The 25,896-nt window shown below is 33.8% G+C and overlaps 4 protein-coding genes across 8 annotated transcripts in view; 2 read left to right on the top strand and 2 right to left on the bottom strand.

The window, feature by feature from the left end:
• The window catches only part of LOC128191153 (liprin-beta-1-like), a 38,107-nt gene extending 29,546 nt beyond the window's left edge, over positions 1-8,561 (bottom strand). For 3 of the 5 annotated variants that reach the window (XM_052863643.1, XM_052863719.1, XM_052864040.1), the window contains exons 1-3: positions 7,677-8,561; positions 7,044-7,267; positions 980-1,162 (exon numbers count right to left, since the gene is read on the bottom strand). In XM_052863643.1, the coding sequence (XP_052719603.1) occupies positions 980-1,162; positions 7,044-7,267; positions 7,677-7,749 (480 nt within the window). In that variant the 5' untranslated portion in view covers positions 7,750-8,561. Of the gene's footprint in view, positions 1-979; positions 1,163-4,200; positions 4,854-5,802; positions 5,944-7,043; positions 7,268-7,676 lie in introns of those variants that run through there. The other 2 variants (XM_052863876.1, XM_052863802.1) reach the window with 2 other exon arrangements.
• Positions 8,562-10,708: 2,147 nt separating this feature from the next.
• Positions 10,709-13,484, bottom strand: LOC128192450 (procathepsin L-like; the record flags this gene model as incomplete). The annotated part of the gene is made up of 5 exons (XM_052865126.1): positions 10,709-10,886; positions 11,210-11,441; positions 11,856-12,052; positions 12,197-12,365; positions 13,173-13,484. Coding segments are annotated over 5 exons (1,008 nt in total), but the record flags the coding sequence as incomplete, so codon positions are not given.
• Positions 13,485-13,974: 490 nt separating this feature from the next.
• On the top strand, positions 13,975-24,918 carry LOC128156648 (PHD finger protein 21A-like). The gene is made up of 14 exons (XM_052818870.1): positions 13,975-14,188; positions 14,538-14,570; positions 15,049-15,114; positions 15,205-15,411; positions 18,281-18,412; positions 18,958-19,086; positions 19,293-19,344; positions 19,440-19,510; positions 20,462-20,531; positions 20,748-20,845; positions 21,494-21,640; positions 22,378-22,447; positions 23,186-23,289; positions 23,550-24,918. The coding sequence occupies exons 1-14, from the start codon at positions 14,123-14,125 to the stop codon at positions 23,649-23,651; spliced, it is 1,347 nt and encodes a 448-aa protein (XP_052674830.1). The 5' UTR covers positions 13,975-14,122; the 3' UTR covers positions 23,652-24,918.
• LOC128156639 (zinc finger MYM-type protein 3-like) lies at positions 15,828-17,996 on the top strand. Its single transcript, XM_052818863.1, has 2 exons — positions 15,828-16,926; positions 17,197-17,996. The coding sequence occupies exons 1-2, from the start codon at positions 16,032-16,034 to the stop codon at positions 17,718-17,720; spliced, it is 1,419 nt and encodes a 472-aa protein (XP_052674823.1). The 5' UTR covers positions 15,828-16,031; the 3' UTR covers positions 17,721-17,996.
• Positions 24,919-25,896: the final 978 nt, after the last annotated feature.

The raw sequence follows: 25,896 nt of genomic DNA, 5'->3' as shown, positions 1-25,896 counted from the left end.
GAATTTAATGCAAACATAATTACGTTGTATATATATACAGTAAACAATACATCTTGTACACATATTCGAACCTTGCTATAAAGCCATATTCATATGTAAGTGTTTCATGAAGTTGATGATTTTATCCGATTAGTTTTTACCATTATCAACCGTACTTATATAAGGAATAAGGAATCATTCTTTGAGTATTATGATGTGATAATTTTGGTCGGGGGGTGATCAAATCCAATAAAGCCCGAAGGGCTTTATGATAGATTTGATCACGCCCCGACCGAAATTATCACCTCATAATATTCAAAGAATGATTCCTTATTACTTATATTTATATGATTGTAAGCCATCATACGATTAAATATTTAAATATAAATAAGCAAACCCCGCTGGCACCTCAATTTGGCGTCATTTGTATTATGGGTTATATAGTACAAAATCGATACGTAGTGTTATCACGGCAAAGACACTGAAAATGTAAATATAACAAAAGACACGATTATGATTTTGGCTTCAGAAGCGAAGTCGATATTGCTTCTAATTAATGTTTTGGCGCTTAAAATAAAAGTTTAACGTTCAGTATACTTTGCTTACAGACTGCTTACACCCGGAGTATCTTTAGGTAAAACGAACAAAAAAGGAAGACATTTTCAATTACTTTTCAACGTCAAATTCAACGTTCAATAATCAAACGTTATTATGACGTTGACTGCCTGCTGGATATTTTGCAACCGCTCAGTTCAACTTTATTGAAACATTTTTAAAACATGAAAACCTATATTCTCTTTTAAGAAGTGGACAGGCATAGCCTACATTGTACATTCACTTCGTGGGTGTAGGCTATGCCTGAATATTTCTTAAAAGAAGAAAATGAAAACCATATGATGTTATCTTGATATATCAAAATATAGTTATTTACAAACAAACAAACAAGCATAAAAACAAATGATTATTTTTTCAAAGAAAGTATTAAATAGTTTTCTCCTACCGATTCCAGCATTTCCTCTGCCGCCTGCAGTCGGAGGCGGCGCTCGTTGTTATAGTACTCCAGTTCCCGGATTTTCTCGGACTGGGCCTCCACCTGATCGGACAAGACGGACACCTGCAGAGTCAGGCTCTGCTTGTCCTTCTCCAGGCGCTGAATTGTGCAGCCGCTGTCCCTGGCCGTATCCTGTAACGATACAGACCGTACCCCCCGCTATTACTGGAGCCAAAGAAACGCTAATCAATTTCTAACCGATTAAGCCATTCTTTAGTGAGCTATGCAAACATTTACTGATTTATTTCAGGTATATAAAGGAGATTCATTGTGTGGACGTACAGAGAAAATACACAACTATCGGATAATTTTTTTTTTCATTTTTAATCGTGTCTGTTAAACATTACGGGAAGCAATTTTTAGGTCAAATAGTGCAAGTCAATTTAACAGACAAGTCATTATTTAAGATGACATCGCTTGGTCCATAACCAGCAAATATTCGCATACTATGGCAAGTACACGAAAGATACATTTTATCCCTGGGAAACAGCACTATATGATTAAGTATGCGAGACGAAAAAAGGTTGTAAATTCTGTGGATAGCATCGGTCTGTGTCGTCACAAAGACTTCTAATTACTATTTGCGATGTATCCAACACTTTATTACAGTCAATTGTGAATTACAAAAATTGATTAACGTAAATAAATTGGCTATATCTGGAAGTATTCGAGCAATAAACAACATTCTAAGATAAAAGCTACTTAACACAAAGGATTCTAAAGTTTGGTGGAATTATCTAAGACAAAGGCAATTTTCCATTAGAGTAATTTCGTTAAATTTGATCGTCTGCTCACTGTAACAGTGAAAGCGTCCGTCGTCATAATGGAAATTACATTGATCTTTAGATTGGACATTTTATCTTTTCAGCTTAATGTTCTGTAAAATTAAGTTATAAATCGAGTATATCTTTACTTTGTTGTACAAAATATTAAGTCTGAAGTTTTGTGGATATGCACTTTTGTAATGACTTAATGAATGCATTATGATTCATAACATAATGAACAAAAGATGCAAAAAAAAAAATCAACACCCTTGAAAATTACAAAAAAAACAACAACCCAAAACAATGTATTGCCCTGATACAACCATCTCAGAACCTATCTTTATGCCTTGAAGAGAAATATAAAAATATGCATGCTATAAAACTCAAAATACTTGAAGTTAAGGAAGTCCATCCATTACAAAGGCGAATTTAACAATTTTGATTGATCTATACTGCATCAAATATGTATTTTAAAGTTATTATGAGGCTGACATAAACCAAACTCGGGAGTATGTATTTAGAACTTTTTGCACTCAAAAACTTTTTTAAAGAGTTGTCTGCCCTTTATGAAAATTTAAAAAATCATGTTATGAAAATATGCATGGTAAATTATGAATTATTTTAGCATATTCGACGAAAGGGAAAGCTTTTGCAACTTTTTACCAAGAGAAATGTGAGAAAATTACATGTCCTAAAAATATATGTATTTAAAAATGCATTAATTTTCCCATAGACTTCAATGTTAAATTCAGTATACAGTGTATGATAAATTTGTTAATATTCATTTTTTTTTAATTTCAAAGGTGAATCTTTATCATTTAATAAACTCCCTTAAAATCACACTAAAATTTTAGCGATTAAACTTGCAATCTATTAGATATGAAATATGATGGTTATGGATGGAATGCCTTAAGATGTGTCTTTTACTAATTAACAATTTTTAATTGCCAATGAGTCCATGACTAATGGACTCATTGGCAATTAAAAATTGTTAATTAGTAAAAGACAGATGGATACAAACATTATTTTTTATAAATACTAAACATAATCACAACCATCGTTGCATAGTCTCTCTCTCTCTCTCTCTCTCTCTCTCTCTCTCTCTCTCTCTCTCTCTCTCTCTCTCTTTTGTTCGTGAATATACCAAGTCGACCGGATATTAAATCATTGATGAAATCCACGGAAATCTTTGCCCTTTTTGTTTGAAAAAATATTGAAACTAATCCCGCTGATCTTGCTATAGAGGAGGGCCGCATTCAGGTAGATTAAAAGATGGGGGCTTGTAGACACATTGGCATATGTTGTGCTACATTACGCCACTGCGCAGATAACAACTGTAAAACCAGCGCTTCTGGTCGGTTCCTGCTTCAACATCTATAAACTGTTCACCGTCTTCATTTCAAAGAACGAAAAAATGGAAAAATAAAATCAATCAGATACTGTTTGCTCTGCGATAGATAAGGGTTTTTGTCAATTTGGGCCTTACGTATCATGATAAGTCAGTCAAGAAAAAGCGCCGCTGTTTTGAAGTTGGTAGCGAAAGTCATATTAAAATGCTGCAAAGAAAGAATGATTTTTGTTTCAGGCCAGGCCAAATCCAACTTCGAGAATCGTGTAGATATTCCTCATCTTTACTAAAAATAGACACGGATTCTATAGTGAGAAATCTCCATATTATATAACAAAACAAACCTTTATCTCACTAATAGAACAGAACCTTATCAATTGATGCTTCTTTTTCAAGTGTATTTATGCTAGCTCTGACTTCTGTGTTCAAACATTAGCCATGTATTTTGTAATTAAAAACCTCATACAAAACTCTATTGGAACGTTTAGAAGAAACGTAATTATTAAAAAGAATTGTAAGATACCGGTAAATTATTCAATGTACATCCACAGGTTTGAAATTGCAGTGTTCGATTTCAAACAAGATAAAAAGAGCAACGATACGATGACGTGTGCGCTTGTCTGATTGTGTGCATCTGTGTTTGCGTTAACCTGTGCACCACCCACCAGTGTACTGAGGGTAAGTGACCAAATCATCGCTAACTAGCCTTCTACATTCATTAGCCTCTGTTAGCTTACAGTGGTGCACTATACTTTGTCGACCGTGGCTTGTTTTCTAAAGAAGTCTGAATACTACACCTTGTCAATCTCACAATACTAAACGTGGCATCATAATATACATTCAAACGCTTTAAAATTAAAACAATGGCATGGCACCGTAGTTATTTTATAGTCAAATGAACATTGGCATCCTTGCTCCTTGACCCCCCCCCCTCCCAATCCAATAAAAAAATCTGAAGATGCATTTCAACAACAATTTCAAATCTTATGCTATGAACGAAAACGTGTTAAAGTTAAGAAAAGCCATCCTTAAAAATAAGTGTCAGGTTCAAGATTTACCTCCGATCTCCATCTAAAATCCATTGTGCTCTGTAGTTCAAGGTCACTATCCTCGGAAAGTGAATTAGTTTCCTGGAAGTTTTGAACTCTTGCTCTTCTTTGCCATTCATACACGTGTTCTGCTATACAACAGAATATCGTAATATTGACAACACCTTCCCTCATACCAGAATCCTGCATGCCTCGAGCTTTATTTATCTAATCTTTTAGCCTTTCAAAGGTTCACATTTAATAAAACGCCATGGAAACTAATTTTCCATTTTTTGTTCAGATCAGTGCAAATTAATGCACCCCGGCGCATCCAGCATTAATTCAATATCGTTATGGATGTTCAGCTGTCAAAAATCACAGGGTTACAAAGAAAAAGGTGAGCATACTTCAGAATCCCGTCAGGTCTTATCATTAATTAACGACCCTTGCTTTGGCTTCTGTATCCCTCAGGTACACCAAATAAAACACCGGGTTATCGTAAATCTTGTTCAAATGACGGACGAGCACTCAACTAACGCGTCGGTCACATGCAGAGCTCTCCTCTTTCCCTTTCTTTAAAACTTCTCTCTTTGAATTAAAGTTTCAAACAAACCAAAGTCAAAAACACATACATGTTCATGGAAACCAAAGTCGGTCAAACAGGCGTGAAATGACGATAAATTTCAACTGCAATGAATCAAGAAGTTTCAGATTTTAGCTTCCATCCTCTTTTGACAAGATTAACTTATCAAGGTTTCCTTGATTTATCACACAGATATCTAGATCTGCTTCGTGTTCAGACGTGGACGCCAAAGAATTCTCTCTTTTTCTTCCGATTTAGTAAGCTTGCTGGTATTTTGTTGTTTTGTTTGCAGAAACAACATATAAAACACCCAAGAACATATGGTCCAACTGCTGTACTGAGCAGTGCGCGTTTGTTCAACAACAGTTTTTACCTTTGAGTTATAATGGATTGGCATTTTTTAGGAGTATAGGCTTTAAAACAATAACGATTTTTAATGATAATAGGAGTTACGTGTACTTTTATATCGAAATTGCAAGAACTTTCGGAATGTTTATTGAAGTATTAGTTACAATGCTTCACAAATCACTCGAATGTGAAAGTAAAGAAATTTGATTGAATTTAGAGATCAGCAGATCTGATTTCAATTTGCACTTACTTTATCGCATTAATATGCATGTAAAATATGCGAGATCAAGAAATTGAAACCAATAAGAGTTTGTAAAAAGCATAATCACACATGCGTTAGTTTTAAAATATTTTGACATAATAACCACAGATACTCATATAAAACACTTTAATGCACATGTGAATAATTGAAACAATTGCTTGGTACTAGAACGATGATTTGTTTCACACACAAAAAACTGCATCTTTCTAACATGTAGAATGTTAGAGTATATATGTTGTGATTTCAGATTTGTTTTGCTAAAACCCATTTCTTGTTTCAAAATACCAGTACATGAACATGTCTCAAAGGTTTCTTTTTGCTAATTCATACGTCAAGCTGCCGACATCATGAGAGTAATGAACAATCAGAGAATATAATTCATATTTCATAATAACTGTTTAGACCATGCAAGAAAATTCTGTTATCAAATCGAACTCACCCTTCTCTCCCGTCGTCTTGGCAACGTTTGGAAATACACATCTCTAAGATACCTGTCATACTCCATAACTAGTTGACAAGGTCACGTGATAGTTATTCCCATATCTCACTTCTTATGAAGGAAAGAAAGAAATAGCGAAAGTCGAAAATGCTCCGGGCATGCCTATGCAGCTTTGTCCGAGCTCTATGAAATCAGCCTCCTCGGCCAGGGTGTGATTAGGGATACCATCAAATGTATGTCAAGTCAGTGTGTTCCGGAAACTCGGGAACTTACGTCAGGACGAGGGGAGAAATATAATCCTCTCGACATTTGATTACTGGTAAGTAAACAATAGAAGCAGGTCTAATTCATCAAATAAGACCCCATGAAATTTCCCGCCATGTGGCCCGTATCAGACGATCAGCGGTTCGTTTACACTACTTCACGGTATAAGTCGGTTATTATATTTCAGATCAGTCAAATACTGATATTTTATTCTTCGTTAAAATCTGCATAAAGCTTGTAACTGAAATCGTGTGCATTTATTTCACTTTTCCACGTGTCGGTGTATGTATGTAATTACATCAAAGCAAATGCATATGAAAAGAAAACGAGGGTTGTGTGTATTTAAATGGGCGTAAGAAAGCTCAAATCAAAGTGACAAATCCCCGGAAGAGATTTAATGACTAGGTATAAGCAATGCCATTTTGGCCTTAACCTTCGACCGACCAGAGTTGGCAACTTACACGATGCTGACTAAACAACATCGCGAGGGAAGAAAATGCCTGATTTTATATTACTGGATATAACGTATCCATTCACCTTAGTTTGCAGCGGAAGAAATAAACATTACATCAGATAAGAGGTATATCTTTCGGAATCTTTGTTTTCTGTGTTTACTAGATAAAGACTCAGAGGTGCCAATTTCAAGATAAAAGCATTGCACTTAATATACGTATGTGTAATTAACCGATGGAAACCATTCATATTAACGTGTACAGCCATTTGTGTAAAGTTTTAAGCATATCATTGCGGAATACTTTCTATGTTTTTTTTAATTTAATCGGTATTTCCAATCTTTAGTAAGATGTCTGGGATAACTATTGTTCATGCCTTAATTTATTGTCCAAGCTAGCATCTTAATTCCAAATTAATAAAATCAACAGCATGTCTACTTTAGTCATTTTGTAAATTTTATTTCAGAAATAACACACCATGCAAGAAAGACAATAAATCTAATGAGACAACTGTTGAATTCTAACCTTGGAGCTTTTATAATCATCGGGGGATGGAATCAACCAGTGTTGTACCCCCGTCATGACGTCACGAGGTATCGTCTGCTTCAGAGCCTCTTTATCGTCACACTTTTGCAGCACTGTATGGAGGTCCGACAACAAACTGACGACTTTCGGGACCGCAGACGGCAAACTTCGAGATCTTACATGTCCGGTCTCGCGGCTTCCGCTGAAACTGTGGACCCGTGTAGCTGAAAAAGAGACATTTCTTTTAACTACTTTAGTTAACGTATTAGGTATTTTGGTAATGTGCAAACAAATTACAAATTTATTACCTACCGGTATGAGACATTGTACTATCTCAAAAAAAAAATCTAGAATCGGGATAGACTTACGATGGACAGATACTTCGAGATCATTTTACAGAAAACCTCATCTTAGCCAGGGAGGAGCTCTAAAGTGTATCATGCTGTTTATCTGTAATTTGTTGTATCATAGGGATTTGACGTGCTGGTAATGAGGTTAACCCACTAATTGCAAAACAATATTAAAGTTTTGTAAAAAATAATTTATTTCTTCCAGAACCAGGTATTGATTTAGTATAACTAGTATATCCTATACAGTCTTGCGTTTTATATGAGGGAGAAAATAAAGAAGTACCCGAGAGGACGTTGTCAAGCTGTAGAAGCGCCTCCGACAAAAAGTCGCTGGCTTCTTTTGCGTTCTTCGCCATGTTTACCAATCCTTACTAAAAATAGTCCTGAAACGTTAACAGAAATGAAAAGAAAGAAAACATAGAAAATTGTAATTTACGTATGTACGTGACTCTTGCATATCTAACTATCCTGTCAAAACGTTAAATCAATTTAATTATTCAAAATTTTAATCACAACGTTGTACTTAATTCATTATAGATATTATAATTCACTTGATAAAATTCATATGCTAGGTGAAAATATTCATATTATTTATTATATCGTCTTTGTAGAATAAATAATAATCATAAAAAAGCTAGTTATCATTGTTGTTTGACATATTTTTAGAATCTAATTTATAGTTAGACCTCAGTCTATTTGTTTTAATTTCAGGTTTTTGGTGTCTATTTTCAGAGAATCATTAATCAAATCTTCAAACTGAAATGTCGGGACGTTTATAGATTAACATCCTGTTTTTATTTCTGAGTGATGCATTTATCTAGGTTCTATTTTTTAAAATAACAAATTGTAACAACGTTGAAGATAAAATACATCTAAACCAACTCCCCATTTTTAAGGAAACAATTTTAAAACGGGTGTTGTATTTAACTTCATAGTTACCTAATTACATTTTACCAAGTTAGAATAAATACCCGAATAAAAATACAAACGAAGTTGATTTATTTAAATAAAATAAAATTCAGTTAAAGACAATATTTTATTGTTATTTTGCGTTTGTTCGTGTATATATATGCAAGCTATGAACATTGGTCTGTTAATTATGGTAAGTTGCAATATACATAAGTGAACAAAACTGAGTTATAATATTATATGTATGTATCAGATTATCAATAAACTACTAATAAGTTGTACTTACTTTATTTTACACAGTACATAATCCAACCAGTGTATGGTACATCGACCTAGAAAGTGATGAGGTCTATGAATAAAAAAACTACTTTGATAAACAATATTTTATTCGTAGATTGGTGATTACTCTACAAGAAGGAGGCCTGTCAAGGGATACATGAATTTTTTTTACACTGAATAAGAAAAATAAAGATAAGTCGACACGGTAGTCAAAAGATCTACATTCTTTGGATCCATCAAACCGCACAAAGAGGAATCCAGGGGGTACTTTGTTAAAGCAGTCAAGTTGTACTCCAGTCAACCAATAAAAAACTCACCCCTTAACATCTATTTCATCAGGGGCACATTTTGGTGTATCAGTTTAACATTGTACCAGATTCCTCGAGTGTATATAAAATATCGTGCATCCAATGTTTCACCTTTCAGACACTTCAAGAGGATACTTGCGGATGCTACTCCCCAGGGGTGCTTTTAATTATCTGAATAATCATATTTTGACAGGTTAGGGGATCTTAAAATAAACACGAATGCGAGTTGAAAAAGTTGCCGTTCGCTTGTGTTGAGCGTAGACCTTTGTAACGCGGCTACTGATGCTAATTGGAAGCGCCAAGCTTTTGATCAGATTTATTCATCAAGAATGTCTAATTGATTTCACTCTCTTATGTCATGTAATTTGGTACACTGTAGTAACTTTAATCAATCCTTTGTACCATCTAATTCTACAGCGAAAGTCGAGCGAACTATAGAAGAATCTACACCAGTCAGATAAAGAATTACATGCAGAATGTGTTCTCGATCCACTTGACCATGCATAAACTGACATTTCAATTTAAAAACTCTATGATAAAACTATTCAAAATAAACATCATACCATTTCAGATAAAAGCGACATAATCATGGATTATATTTGCCACAGACCATTCCTACTTTTTGTTTTGTTTTGTTTTTTGAAAAGTTATCCCACGAGATAACATTTGTCAGGAAAATCATTTATGTCGCGTCGTTATGACGAAATATTTTTTCGTAGGTACGATATATTAATTAATATAAGTTAAACACATGAGATAAAGAATTATCAGTCGTACAAACGATATATAATCAGTCGCACATCCGATATTATAAATAGCAATAGCGAGAGAATAACGAGATGCTGTTTCGTACATACGAAATAAATGAAGTAATAGGTACGAAAAAATAAGTGGCTATAACGAGATAATAATAAATGATAACGAAATACTGAGGCGTCTGTATGAAATATCAATTCGTCTGAACGAGATACTATAGTACTCAGTCGTTCGCCCATCGCCCAAGACGATACGTCATAATTAGAATCTGTATTATACAAAGACGTTTCTTGTATTCATATAATTGAAGGTTATTGATTCCTATATATTTATTTACATAATAAATGTACATTTATACTTCATACATGTATATATTATGTACATAACAATCATAAATGTTTATTTTTTCCTCTACTCACGCTTAAAGTGTGAATTGTGTATATGTTTGTTATATTCTCTATGATTCTCTACAACCAAACAGATAAAATAAACTGTTCAAACTGTGAATATCAAAATTTCTGGTGCAGTGGTTCGTGGGAAGATTTTAAAAAAAATAATTTAATGAAAAGGGGTCTTGCTCTTTTTAAACAATTTAGGATAATTTATGCTGAGACGGACACCACACAAAATGTGATCGTAAAAGCTCATTTAGGCTTTCAGCTAAGGTGAGCTAAAACCGACGATGTAAAGACGTTCTTCTAAAATATATGTATAAAAATAATTTTCACATATATTAAGCGTTCCTATTTTATTCAGATAAAGTGATTTTGGCATCGCTGGTCATTCTGATTTCATTAGTGAAACGACGTAACACCTCTCAGATAAACTGAGATGAGTAAGAAAATTTACAATTGAAATGAATTGTAATGAAGAAGTCATCCTCTTTAGATATAACAAATGAATGTCTGTGATGTGAATGTATTTAATGTTGTGATCAAAACTAGATACACATAATTACATGTACTTTGTTCACGCGTTATTGCTCATATCGTCTGTATTCGACCTTGTTTTTGTGGACTATAAAAAGAAAGAATCTTAATAACGAATCAAGGAGTAAAGATAATTCATAGAAAATCAGATTTATTTGGCATAGAATACTGATTTCAGTTACATTTCTCCTGAGTAAGTTAATGTGCTAGAAGTTCACATCCCGTCCGGGTACATTGCGCTAGTAGCGATACCGCAGTTATTGTTCTTGTTCCTGCTCATCAGTATGTAGCCTTTCATGCCCCAATTAATGCCTAGAAACGAAATCGCAAAAGCTTTCAAATCTCATTTATGATCATTGAGTTAAGTCCTATTCTTTAACAGTCAAAACCAACAAAATCTACATTGTTATTTTTCATTAAAAATAAAAACAAAGAATGAGAAAAAGTACATATATCTGTATTCAAATGATCGTATATCAAGGAATTTTATTTGACTAAAATATACTTCTTGATTACTAAGTCGCTCAACAAAAAAAAAAAAGCACTTTGATCAACCCCTATCTTTGAGTGCATTTTTTAAAATATCGGTTGTGACTTCTGTAAACTGTAGAAATCTTATATATATAAAAACCAACCCCATGAGTTTTTGGCGATCCAAAAATCCTTTCCGTCTAGAGTGCCGTAGCCCACGACCAAGAGGGCGTGGTCTAGTCGGGTTGACGAGCACCTGGGTTCATAGTAGACCCCACTACGGTACAGCTGGAAGGAGGAGTGACTGGCATCTACCGCTGTCACCACTGGCTGTCTGTACACGGCGATCTTTAGGTCCCCTTCATCTCCTTTCTTTACTTGTGTAACTCCAGTCACCTTAAAAAGTCCCAAAAGTATCAATGTCTAGTGTATTTTTTACAAATAAGATCAAAAGTAAAATATGACGTGTACAGTCAATACACGCATCATTTAGGCACGTAGCATCGTTTTTCAAAGTATAGACAGCTCGAGCCTAGTGGTCTGTAAGTTTATATTTCTACAGAAAATAAATAAGGTGGAGGGACCACACCCCCCCCCCCCCCCCCAAACCATTCATCTCCCATAATGCTACCTCTCTGCCATCTGTGCAAACTATATTTATCAAAGAATATATATTGTATGAAGCTTCCCATTTGTTAAGCTTCATGCTTGCGACCGTGGATATACATGCACAGAAAAACTTTAACAACAAAAGGAAATAATCATATAGTTTCCCTCTACTTTTGAGAAGATTCAAACCAGAATGCTTACTTTAGCTACAGGGGTGCATTGTTTACTCTGGCAGGTGCGAGAGTCGGGGTAGCTGGCAGCACTACAGACACCTCCTAGTTTTTGGACACAGTCAAAGGTTGGACTCATCATGGAAGCATTGCAGCACTGTACTAATTCTCGAGTGCTAAGTTCAACCAGTTGTCCGGTTTTAATGAAATGCATGCTTTCAATTGAGTCTGCAATAATTTAAGTCATGTAGAAAAATGACATGAAATACGTAATTTTTTAGCTATCAAGTTCATGCTTCATTCAGAATAGAATGATATATTGCAATTTTTAAAAAAGTTTTATTGAACTACTGGTATATTGTTGACACAAACCAACTGTTGCGAAGGCCAGTGCGCTGCCCATCTGACCCTGGCTTTTTACTGGTGATACGGCGCCTTTTTTGCGCCAATCAAAGGAATCGGGAACATCGTCAGAGTATAGCATGTTCAAGTTTACAGGAAAGGTTTTTAAGACCAAAGGCTTTCTATATCCACCATGTTTCTTTCAACCAAAAGAAAAAAGGGGAAAAAATGAAAGATGAACTATATTTATCTTTCCTTATATTTACTTAAAGTATTTAAAAAATGTATTGATAAAAAAAAATTGATCACGTATCTTAAAGGGACTTACATACGAAATTTTTCAAATTTTATTTTTCCATTTTCAATGCTTATAATGATAAATATAGAAGTTTACAATGCTATGTCAAAATTTGAAAGTCAAATATCAAGTTATAAGCAAGATACAAGGTTCATAATTCTTTGTTTTGTAAACAAAGCTCGAATATTGTCATTTTGCCATATGTGTTGTATTGGTGTAAGTTTAAATCAAATGTATCTTTTTTTCGTTGAAAATAGTATTTATGAAGAAATTGAATAAGTTTAAATTGTTTTTTACATGTCATATTGTCTAAGAAATAGCAATTCTCAACATTACATTTCTTGTAAACAACATTTGTATAAGACTCGATCTTTGTTTACATAATAATCAATTCGTACCTCTGTATCTCGATTGTAACTTGACTTTAACATTCTATATTTTGGTCAATCATTTAAAATGCACCAGTTAACCATTTTATACATAAAAATATATAAAAAATTAAAATTAAATTTTTGATCTCAAATCGTGTCCAAGTCCCTTTAAGGTCATTTTCCCCTTTTCTCTCAAGTTTTTTTTTTTGTTTTTGTTTTTAAAGTAATTTGATTAGAAATGTCATTTATATATATATTTCATTGTGTCGTAAATCAATCTGCAACTTTGAATTCTTACTTTATACTAGTACATATCCACATGTTAGTTAATACTAACCTCATCTGCAAATTTATTCATTTCCATGAGAAATCCGGAAGTATTATCCTTGTTGTTACGATAAACTAGATCCAAATTTCGTTTCCAGATTCCATACCGGTAATTTACTTCTCTTGAATTTCTGTAATGCTTTCCAAAATGTTGTTTCCATGCCTGGAAATTTTCATTTAACCCTAAAACAAGTGGCGCAACGCAGGCCAAAAACAGGTAATTACAGGAGTGCATTGTGTACTTCCACTTGCAATATTGTAGATCTATTTTTACCCGAATATCACTAATCACATGAATGTCATGTGAACTTTTCACGTGACAAAATGTGATAAATTGTGTTAAGTACAAGTTAAATTAATGTATTAAACAAATGAAATTTATTCAACCAGATATGTATTTAACGTGTATATTAATTAATCAAGCTAATTTTTGTTTTAATTTTGTATCACTAAATAAGGCCTACTGATTTTAAAAGTACATGATAAATGTGTTTTATTTTTAAAAAAACACTGTAGAAAATATTTTACACAATTTAATTTTTTAGAATGCAAGCATAAAAGAAGAGAAATTACTGGTAAAGATACTGTTGGATCCTTTTATGTATTTATTCTTGATCCGCTCCTTGCACTACTTTCCGATCCGCAAATAAACATTTCTAATTGATTCTTTATTTAAATGAAATATGTAAAACAATAATAAATCAACTTAACATCAATATTAAAAATATTTTTATATATCATCAATAGTAAAAATTACTTTGTTAATATTTTATTGAAAAAGACGAATCTGTCGATGAACATTTTCGTGCGCTTGACAAAGCGGAAGGACATATTACTCGTACAACGGCGCATGGGTCGAAATAGGAAAAACAAATGAACTAGAATATAGGCGATGAATTTTGGTGATTTAATTGAGGAAAAATAGAGAAATTTTATTTTAATTTATTTTGTCATACTGCAATGGTGTCTCGGAGTGATTTGGACGAAATCCAAGCGCAGCTGAAAATTTCTATTCAGAACCATCAGGTAAGCGAACCATGTCAACTTTTTGGGGGCTATATTTTGTAGGCCCCTAGTTTGCCGCACTTCAGAAAAATTGTCAAAAAAATTACAATGTGGGTTGTTACAAGTTTTATAAAGTAGTGACTTTATTGATAAATATAATATGAAGTATTCTATAAAAATTTGCTTGTTTAGGGGTCTTTTGCAAATAATTTTACGTTTATGAAATTATTCTTCGCTGTTGATGCTATCTTTATTCTGATTGGTTGTTAATATTCTATAGAAAATATAGCTTACCATGAAAACATTGTTTTAAAATTTATTATATGTTTTTATATATATAATAAAATAGTTGTCATTGTTTTGATTTTAGGCTTTAGTTACATCCATGAAAGATGAACCACAGGTGGGTAGTGTAAAAATCCATTGTTTACAACATACAGTGAACATACGTGAACTCGGCTGTATTGATTTTTTTGTGCCCTGCGTCGCCTTCATGAGAATACAAGTACCATATATAAAATCAATAGAGGACACTGTTATAAACATTTCATGTAAACCTTAAATTTCAATATTTTTCTTTAAACTTATTAATTTAAATTTTCAGTTTAAATACTAGTGCTCTGGTAAGAATTGAAATAATGAAAGTACATTAGGCACACTACTTTTCCAAATACATTAACTTCCTATATTTTTAAGATAAAAAATTCTCTGATGGAAGCATTCTCATAATGTGTTTTTCGGGTTTTTTTTATCAACCTATAGATGAAGTTTTTCTGTGTGTTTGTTTATTTTATATATAAATTATTATACATTCATCTTTTAATTGATGATCAATTCCCCACTTTTTCTTGATTAACAAATTTTGTGAAAATGTTTTGCAGAATGCAGAGCTGAAGAAAAAGCTCCATGACTTACAGAAAGAAATATTTATATTGAGTGAGAAACAGGTATGTTAGCTAAGAGAACTCCATATTCATGAAACATGTATTACATCAGCTTTATTTTCATAATTAATAAACTGATGGACAATTTTTCAGAGGGGTATAGTTCAGAAGCTAAGATCGGATATTGTGAACAGGCAGCCAGATCAACCAGCACATGGCCAAAAAAAGTCCCCCGCTAAGTCCCAAGACTCCACACCCCAGCCAGCTCAAGTTGTGCCCCGCCCAATTCAACCCAGACCAATTCAGCCAGCACCTCCAATGCAACCTATAGTCCTTAGACAGCCAGTTCAGGCAATTCAGGTGCACTAGTTGTCAAAGTTTTGATTTCCTAGATTCTGAAATCTTATTCTTTATACATTTTGATGCAGTTACCTTCATATGTGAGTACAGCCTCAGAATCGGTTGTAATATTGGTGGCAATCTTAGAAATTTATCAGAACTTTGAATTAATCATATCGTATATACTTTTTCAAATTATACAATATATTCTATTTAACCAACATAAAAAGATCGTTTTAATGTGTATTAACATTCACCTTTTTTTTATGTCAGGAGTATTTTAAAATTATTATCACTTTAGTAACTTAAGGTGGCTTACCATACCTTGAAAAAAGATTTTCAAATCAGCAGAAAAACAACTTGGTTATGAAAGATTGCATGGTGCATGTAGTAGTTATACAATAGGTTTTAATTGGTTATGTACAGAAGGACGAAGGTGGGGCAAAAATGTCACGAGGACGCGCAGCGTCCGAGTGACATTTTTGACCCGCCTTCGTCCTTCTTTACATAACCAATTAAAACCTATTGTTTAAGTCACATGTATCAGAGCAACCAAAAATCATAAAGCACGCGCAAAGAGAAATTTTGGCTCTTCATTTCCCGCTTAGAAGTCGACAAGAAAGGACGACATATCAAAAGAAATGGAAGTAGACGACACATGCGAGGGTTTTTTTGATTTGGGTGGGCTATGGGACACCACAATTGACGATATTACTCTTTCGCAAGCAAGTGAGCAGATAGAGAAGGAGATTGAGTGCGAAAATTTGTTGGAGAACATCACGTTGTCTCAAGCGATCGACTTGTACAATCCCGGACCTGCCGACATGGAATCGAACTACTTTGTGGATTTTGACCTCCTTGCGAAAAAAGAGGGAGGATCTAGCATGCCGGTGGGTCGCTATGAACATTTTGTAAATGATAATGACTTGAAAGATTTGCTCAATTCGACTGAAAACAAAAACACGCGGAAGAACACAAATTGGTCGGTAACTACATTCAACGACTGGCGCTCCGCTCGGATGATGATGACAGGGGACCAGATCCCGGATATTCTGGCCTTCTCAGCAGAGGAGCTTAATTTTTGGCTATCAAGGTTTGTTGTTGAAACGCGACGCAAGGATGGCAAGGCCTACCCTCCTAAAACACTTTACATGCTTTGTACTGGACTTTTAAGACATCTTCGAGAAAACGGAGTGCATTTTAATTTTCTTGATGAGAAGAATTCCCAGTTTTACGAATTCCGGAAAACTCTAAGCGCGCGGATGGCAGAACTTACCGCACAAGGCGTGGGGACATCTACTAGGCAGGCCGAGCCAATTTCTGAAGAGGCAGAGAATATTCTGTGGGAGAAGGGTCTCCTCGGTAACAGTACAGGAGAATCAATGCTAAACACCCTGTTTTTCTACAATTGCAAGCTCTTTGGTTTGAGAGCTGTTGACGAACACAAAACATTATCCGTAGACCAGTTTGAGCTGGGTCAAGACCAGAAGGGCAAGTTTATAAATTTTACAGGAAGGGCAAACAAGACCTATAAAGGTAAATTAAATTTACTAATAATTAAAATCTAATACATATAATTTAACAGCTGTGTAATGGTTTTGTAAATCTTTATTAAGGCTATTCTAACACAAAATAACTGTTCATCTGCGCATATATCGGTTGGTTTGTTCTTACTAGTCTACAACGGTTGATAAAGCTTATATGGAAATTATAATAATTACAAAGGTGATATTGCCCAAAAAGAAAAGAATTTGTTTTAGAAAAAAATATATATTTGAGCATTTAAGGTTATTGCTATCTTTACAGGTGGATTGTATCAAAGACACGTGAGCGCAAAATCTATAAGGCATCATTTCCAGGGCGAAAAAGTCTTCAATATCTACAAGGAATACTTCGATCTGGTGGTGGTTAATTCAGAAAATAACCGATTTTACCGGCGACCACTTGCAAACGGAGAAAACAACGAAGTCCGTTTCAGTGTACAGCCTATTGGAGTCAACAAATTATCTACAATTATGAAAAATATGTGCGACAAAGCCGGAATTCCCGGATTCTTCTCTAATCATTCGGGTAAGCGCACCTGTGCAACCACTCTTTACCAAGCCGGGGTTCCGGAACAGGAAATCATGGAACGCACAGGACATAGATCCATCGAGAGTGTCCGTAAATATAAGCGTCCGAGTGAAGAGATGCTGCGTGATATTTCCAATGCATTGGAGCCAAATGAACCAGTCAGCAAAAAGGCCAAAATCTTGGATGGAATTGAAAATCCGAAGTGTGGAGATTGTAAAAACATGTTCAATAACTGTAAAGTATATTTCAACCTTTGAAAGAGTCTTAAGTGTTGAGTATTTTTTATTTGTTAAATGCCGTGTGTGAACTAGTTATGTTTACCCATACAGCCTGAGAGGCGAAACACGCACTAGATTTGTTTGTCATTTTTTGTTGATTAAAATTGATGTCAATTTGCAATGGAAAAAAAATTATGCAAATGATGTGTTGCGTCATGGTTTTATTAGTGAAGTTTTACCACGCCTACTGGGTATCAATGGTTATGTACAGATACCCACAGTTAAGATCAAAAGAAATTTACCGCAGCTATGGTACATAAGAAGATAAGTCAACTAGACAAAAATAAGTACCGTGTAGAAAAAAGTGGTTTTATACAATTTGATTCAGTAAATATTAGCTAAAGCTTTAGGCGGTTTTCAACTCAACATCTGCGGTTCACAAGCTGGATTCCTTATCCACTGACTCATGATGATAATAAATCATAAAAAGTATAGGATAGATGTAGTGAGCTACCTTAAAAATATACGCAAGGGAGCATAAAAGATGTCACTTTGATAAAATCTTCAAGACTATGGTATTTTTTTTTTTTGCTTTATAGCCCAAGCCAGTGAACGAGAATATCCCACCCACCCAGAGCCCAGGGGCCCGTGGGACAGTGGACATTGCCCCTCAGAAACCTGGGTCACCTCCCATCCGTGTACCAACCTATCACAGGCCGTCAATTTTACAAGTTAGTCTGAACATTTTTCTTGTGATTTTGTACATGACTGTTAGATTGCAGTAACTAGATAAGAAGGAGAACTGCAATGCAGCATTTGTCTTACAGATTAACTGATTTAAAACTTTAGAGTATTTCTGATTTGTATAATATATACGGTAGATAAAGATCTATGCAGTGTAAATTTACTTTTCTGAGATAAAAAAATTGTTAAAGGTTAGGGTAAAATTCCAAGTGAACCTTATTCTTTGTATTTCAAGAATGAATGTGAATTGGGCCAAAAATCCTCTACTTACATACTATATTACAAACATATTGATGTTTGATCTGTAAAAAGTAGAGTTTATTGTAAAAAGTATGCTGTATTCCTGTAAAAACATGGAATTTCCGGGTATTTTCTCTAAATGCTTGTTGAATGCCACTGAAAAAACTCATTTAAATTGTTTTAGCATCCTACTTGTCAAATGACATGTGCTACTTTTATATATACTAGTAACTAGGAACCGTTAGATTTGTAAGAAATAAACTATATTTCATATTGTTGAATTTCTTTACAGGGAAGCAAGTCTCCCATTAGCAAAAGTCACCATGTGACATCATCATTCGTCAGAAAACCATCTGACAGTGACGGCAAGGAGTTTACTAAACCACTGGAGAAAAAGCAGGTGTCTCTGGAAGAAAAAGAAGTAGGTACCAGTAATTGTGAAAATAATGTGGTATCTTGTGTGTCTTGTCAGTAGCGAATTTGTTTTCTGTGTACATGTTTGTGTGTAAAACTAAATCTTCATTTGTTTAATTTGTTAGATTACATGTTAAAATTATTGAAAAGTAAATAAGCTATGATCGATGATTTTTATATATGATTTTTAAAGTGTGTCTTTGATAATTACAGAAACTTGCATTTATAGCTGCGTTAGATTTAGTGACACAGGAGACTCTAAAAGGTATGATAAGTGAAAAAAAATTGTGGAAATTTAAATTTGTTTTTTAGAAGAAATGTTTTTGTGAATTAATTGAAGTTATCTTTCTTACTTTATAGAGTTACAAAATCGGCGTTATGAGAGGAAAAGAAGAACTACTGCTAACCCACTGTATAATTTTGAGCCAGAGGTAATATTCTCATGTTGCATTGTTAAATATCTTGGTGGTAAATTAAAGCTGACATGAATTCATAACTACGCATTATTTCCCTTTTATCTCCGACTACCGCCATATTAGTTGTCAATTTCTATTGTTCTGCTCATCGCTACACACCCCCTATATAAGGCAGAGAGCACAATTCATGCTTCACCGCATTCAGGTATTTCATACACCAGAACACGTTACCTTGGACGAAAAGACTTGTAGATACGCGTTTTGAACAAAAATAATATGACAACCACTGCAGTGACAAGGAATATATCCAATGAACGACGAAACAAGACAGACCGAAATCCAGGCACATAAACTTAAAAAATCCTCGATAATTGTAGACTCTTTTCCTGTTTATGTTATAACACTGCACATGCACAACCACACACTGTGGGTGATGGAGCAATGTCAATGATCGCATGGAAACGAAGTGTTTTATAGAACCTATGGAAAAGAGTCCCTGTTACGTTGTTACTTTCTTGGATTTACTATCATTTAGCTACTGGGTTGAATGTAGTGTTGCAGGGATTTTCAAAAAGATGCAGACGTTTTGCACTCTGTATCAACGACACATGTGTTCGATGTGCATGTGAAGTAAGGCAGCACTATCTGTGCAAAATAATACGGATACTAGTACCTTGGAAATTCTTTAATTGATTGTTGTTTCCTTTATTCTTTATTACAAACATTTTACTGCAATGTGTAGTTTATGCATTTAGAAGTCCGTGCAACCTGAATGCCTCAATCGGAAAGCAACCGACCGTAACTTTCTTGACCGGTATATATACCCTAGTGGTAGTAGTGGAGTGATCGAAACTAATATGGCAACCAAATGCTTTCATGAATTCATGACAGCTTTAATTCCTGATGGACATTTGTGACATTTGGCTGCAATTAATACATGTACTGGTACCTTGCTAATATTTACAGAGAAAAAGGCCACAGAGTTTGATGTTGACTTCCTCTGTATCAAATCCAACCAATGGAAAGAGGGGACGAGGTATGAGGAACAAGATAAAACATAGAATATACTTTAATTATCATTTGTAATGAAATTACTTTGATAGAATTGCAAAACTAAAGCTTGTGGCTGATGAATGTCAAAATATTTGGATACATCTGGTTTTTCGGTAATGAAATTACTTTGAAAGAACTGCAAAACTAAAGTTTGTGGCTGAATGAATGTCAAAATATCTGGATACATCCGTTTTTTCAGGTCGTCCCCCTAAGACCCGTTCTCCCAACAGCAGTATTCCTACGACCCCCGACAGTATTGATGGCCACAACCTAAACGGGCTGACAAGACCTAACAATGTATGTGTCATTGAGATACGTTTTTAGATGTCTTTATTATTTGTTCATGTTCATGTTGGAGAAAAAAAGATGAATGTATGTTATTTTATGAGAACCACTACCATTTTGCATGATTAACATATTAAAGATGATTTTTCTATACAATAACCCAAATACCTCATATTCTAGTTTAACTGTACACAGAATCATTTTCAAAGTACATATTTATTCTTAAATATTCTGGTACATACTGTGGAATCATTAGATTTCATGGTGGCTCAATTTTCGTGGAATTCGTGGGTACCTCTCATCCACGAATTAACATCCCCTACGAATTAATAAATTAGGGTAATAAAGTCATATTTCCTTTGTAGGTTTTAGAGAATACACGAAATAACGTCCCCACGAACCTATTAAATTTAAGCAATCCTCGAAAATTGGCCCCCACGAAATTTAATGATTCCACAGTATATTTACTTCCAATGAAAACATTTTAGTTAAACGTGATACATATGTCATACGATTATATTTAATTCCACAGATTTATTTCCTACTGCTATTCATTTCACATAACATACTACAAAGAATAACTTTTATAGATTCAAAAAAAATATCCTAGATTTATATGACTGCAAAGAACAGGTTTACATTGGAGGCTTTGTTTTTCAGGATGTCCATGATGACTTCTGTGGGGTGTGTAACCAGTCAGGACAGCTCCTTTTGTGTGACACCTGTAGTAAAGTCTACCACCTCCAGTGCTTGGATCCACCCCTCAGCGCAATCCCAGAGGGCAGATGGAGCTGTCCAAAATGTCAGGTAAAGCATTTAACAGGCAGTTACTGTTGAGGCCTATTAAAAAAATTGTGTGTTTTCGGTAACACTGATGAAAAAATTAGGTTAGGTATGTAGGGATTTTTTAAATTTTATCATATTTTTTTCTGCATCAACCCTAAGAATGTTTGTTTGTGACATATTTAAAAACGGATTTTTTTTTAATAGAAATAATATGAAATTCACAATCGGATAAAAACAGACATCTAAAAATGGTAGGATCGGGGCATTTTTGTAGGTTAGGTCGGGTTACTCTAAACACACAACTTTTTTTTTTAGGCCTGATTATCTGCGTAAAATAGCAAGTAGTACATCTTACAGATTTTGAAATTTTGCTATTTTTTTTTTTTGGACAGATGTACACTTAATGGCTCAATGATAAACATTAGGCATTTGCTATTTTATATTTTATATTTGATGCAAGAAGGTTGAATCGTGGAAATAAGTACTCGCCTATTTGCAAAACTGAATCTTTCCGATGCTTATAATAAACAAACTATTAATAACCTGTATGTCTTTTTGCAAGAATTTCCCCTCATTGTCCTGTTCATTTGCAGCATAATATGAGATTTAAATGAAACCATAAAGAAGTCTTTTTTTAATGGTATGAATTATTGAATGAACATGTAAACTTCACATACCTCTATCAGAAATAAATACTGTTCAATTATATTTGGAAATTATGAAATTCAAAATAAGTACCGGTAATTGAATTTTTTAAGGCAAGTGGAAAAGTTGGATGGTCATCAGATGCGATAGCCAGAGTAAACAACTTTATCACAAGCAAATCAGGTATGTATTACATTTAATAAAATGATGCATGAAAAAGCACATTTTTATCTTGAAAATTAAATGGATATAAATTTGCCATATGTTTTTAATTCTTTTGTCTAATGGCATTGTAAAACTATTATGCTCCTTTTTAAATTGACCCAAAGTACATACAGTATCACTCTTTTACAGTTAAAAGTGAGTCAAATCTGCCAGCTAGTATTTTGGTTGATTGTTAAAAGATAAGGCAAAGGCTTAAAAAAGTATTGACTGTGATTTTGTAATGAAATGGAAGAAATTAATAAAGGCATTAAATTGCAAGAACACTTACTTGCCAAATTAAAGATCTCATTTTTATGTTTGTGTAGATTGGTACATTTATGCTACTGAAACAGTATATTTAATACTTTATACAGGGGAATATTCACCCCTTGTTTTATTTTCGCCACTTTCGCTCTCGTTGACAGCGGACAAATTTAAGACTATGTGAATTGAAAACAATTTTTAAATAACCATGTTGGTTAGAAAGAATATTTATTTCTAACTGTGTCTGGGCAAATTCAAGATGGGACAAAACTGTTTCCAAGTCTGGGAGGGCAAAACTAACCCTGTATATACAGTATGTAGGATATGCCTCAGGGAATAAGATCTTTTGGCTCATCTCTTCTCTCTTAAACTTACTAGCTTAGATAAGTCTAAATGTACTTCTATATTTTAAAAATATATACCTTGTGTTAATGTTTTCGGATCCTTTTATAGCTAAAGAAGAAGAAAGAAGAAGATTGCAGAGAAGAAACAGTGACTTGTTGACTGAGAAAACTCAGCTAGAAAATAAAAACAAGCAGATAAATGACAGTCTCACGGTAGGAATAGAGTTTGGTTAAGGTTTCTTTAACAAAGAAATCTTGTTGTTTTAAGAATTTTCATAAAAAATGCTTAATGTTTCTTATGTTTATCATCAAATTATTATCATCCCCAATTTAAAAAACAAAACATAACCATTTTTCAATGATTCAGATGGTCAGGTAACATTTTTGACAACCTTGATATTTAAAAATGTTAGGGTTTTTTTCAAATATCTTCTAGAAAAATAGGTGGTTTATGAACATTTTTGTTTTGAAAGGTTCAGATGCAGAGACGAGACAGTCTTCTAGAGATAAATAGACTACACCAACAAAAGATTGAAAGCCTCAAAAACTTCATCAAGCTGCTTCAGAATTCATAATAAGAATTCTCATGTGTTACATAACAAGAGAGATACACGATGTTGAACACCTGGTCTTAATCTAGAACAAGAGGATCAATTATGCTGCAGGTCTGCATCGAACCATTTTCTTTTCTTAATACAAGATTCACCCACAGCACACCTACAGCAAAGAGTTGGGAAGATCATGGATTAAGTAGCTGGTAATGCTACAGGTAGCATTTACAAAATACTTTCCTCAGAAATTAGGAGTAAATGAATTGAATGTTTTGTCTAATTTTGATAAACTTAGAGCTATTTCGATTTTTATACCATTACAGTAAGGATATTTCCATAAGCTTTACATATGAACATGTTGTGATAATTAAACTCTCAGTGAGCTACTTGTCTTATAAGATGTCATACAAAACTAATATACATTCATGTTTGGAGAGTGAGTTTATTTTGTATGTTTTTCTTTTCTTTTCTGCATTCTTACAAACTAGGTCTTATTTACTATTGAAGTTAACTTTGTGATAAGGGGAAATTTATTTTAAGACAATTTTTTTTTGGGGGGGGGGATAGCTAGCATGTTTCCTATTGCAGTTTGAAAATAAACCGTGAGGTAGGGAAATAAATTTTTATTTTAACATTTTTGGTTGTTTTTAAATGCCTATATCTCATTAAGAAAACAAAGATAAAAAATGAACATATTTATTTCACAATTGATAAATAAGGTCTACAACTTATGATAATATCTTTCATTGACGTGGATGTTAGGGGGTCATTGATCACAGATAACAAAGATAGTGACAGATTTATTGGGTATTAATGATGACAGAACCATTTTCTCCTCATGCCAGAGTAAGATAGATAATTAGGATGATAATTTTTAAGGGAAACTCCATAAAGGTTGCTCTCAAAAATTAAAACACAAGAGTCAGCAGACAGGGAACAGAAAATGCACTATTCTTGTCCTAATTTGGAAATGCAATGTTAATTATGGTATCATATACATTGTATAGCATCATATCACCCCACATTTTTATACATGTATGTTGTTGATTTTGAATTTGAGAGGTTGTCTGTGTTTTGTTATGTTTGTCATTCTATAATCATAGATCTGTTATGGCCGAGTATTGTACGATGCAGAAAATGGAGTGAAATGTGATATAGCATTTATATTTACCCTAATGTGCAATTTTATCGTGTAATTACACTGTAGGTTAGCTAGGTCCTGCATGTTAATTTATAATACAAAATGTATGTGGAAAAAAAGTAAGGAGAATAAAAAAAGTCCAAATTACGACACACTGTTAATTCTTATGATTATTCTTGCAAATGATATACCTATCATGTGACGCAACTTTACATACCTTTAAAGGATTTTAAACTTTATTCTACTGAAAAAGGGATTCAATTTATTGTAGAAAAAACATGCTTTCTTGGAAAAAGAGATTTCTTAAGATGAAAAAATGGGGGCGTTTAGTTTAAAAATCTTTTTTTTAAGAGTCACTGCAGCAGAAATACAGTGAGGTCGCCTTTAACGAATCACTAAGTAAATTGGCGTTGATAATACGTAACCAAGTCCGAGTTAAATTCATAATACAACATTGTTTTATTGTACCATACTTGACTCATAACATCATATATTTCTTTCTCGACCACCAATGATTAAACAAAAATTATCGCTGTACTTTGATGAACGATGTTTTCTCCTTTAGCGGATCATTTTATCCATTACCGAATTACGTGATATACAGCTGATTATTTTTTGTAAGGGACAGTGTCGAAATATTTTTTTTAAGTTTCAGTTAATATGCTTTAAAGCATGAATAAGAACAAGAGGCCCATGGGCCACATCGCTCACATGAGGAACAATAGGTATGATAAAATCAGCTTAATGGAGTCATAATACAAACTATCTGGACAATGTACAATAATACATGTTGATCCTGTATAAATAAAATCCATTTTCCCCTGGATATTCTTATGTTTATAATCATTAGTCCCTTTTCTAACAGGACGATTTTATAGTCATATCATATGTTGAGTATTGCAGTTCTCAAAAAGATCCTTAACAATTGTTTATATATGGGATATAAACGTACATAAACTCTGAACCTTCTTGTGAGGCCAAAGAATTGTCCTGGGGCCAAAGTCTTAACAATTATAAAGAATCATCTGGCTGATTAGTTTCTGAGAAGAAGATTTTTAAAGATTTACCATATATATTCCTTTGTTAAACTTTGAACCCCCATTGTGGCCCCACCCTACCCCTGGGGAT

Source organism: Crassostrea angulata, chromosome 1, assembly GCF_025612915.1.
Source record: "Crassostrea angulata isolate pt1a10 chromosome 1, ASM2561291v2, whole genome shotgun sequence".
NCBI classification, from domain to species: domain Eukaryota; kingdom Metazoa; phylum Mollusca; class Bivalvia; order Ostreida; family Ostreidae; genus Magallana; species Magallana angulata.
Note: the sequence above shows the minus strand (reverse complement) of the source record. Positions and strands in the feature narration are given on the sequence as shown.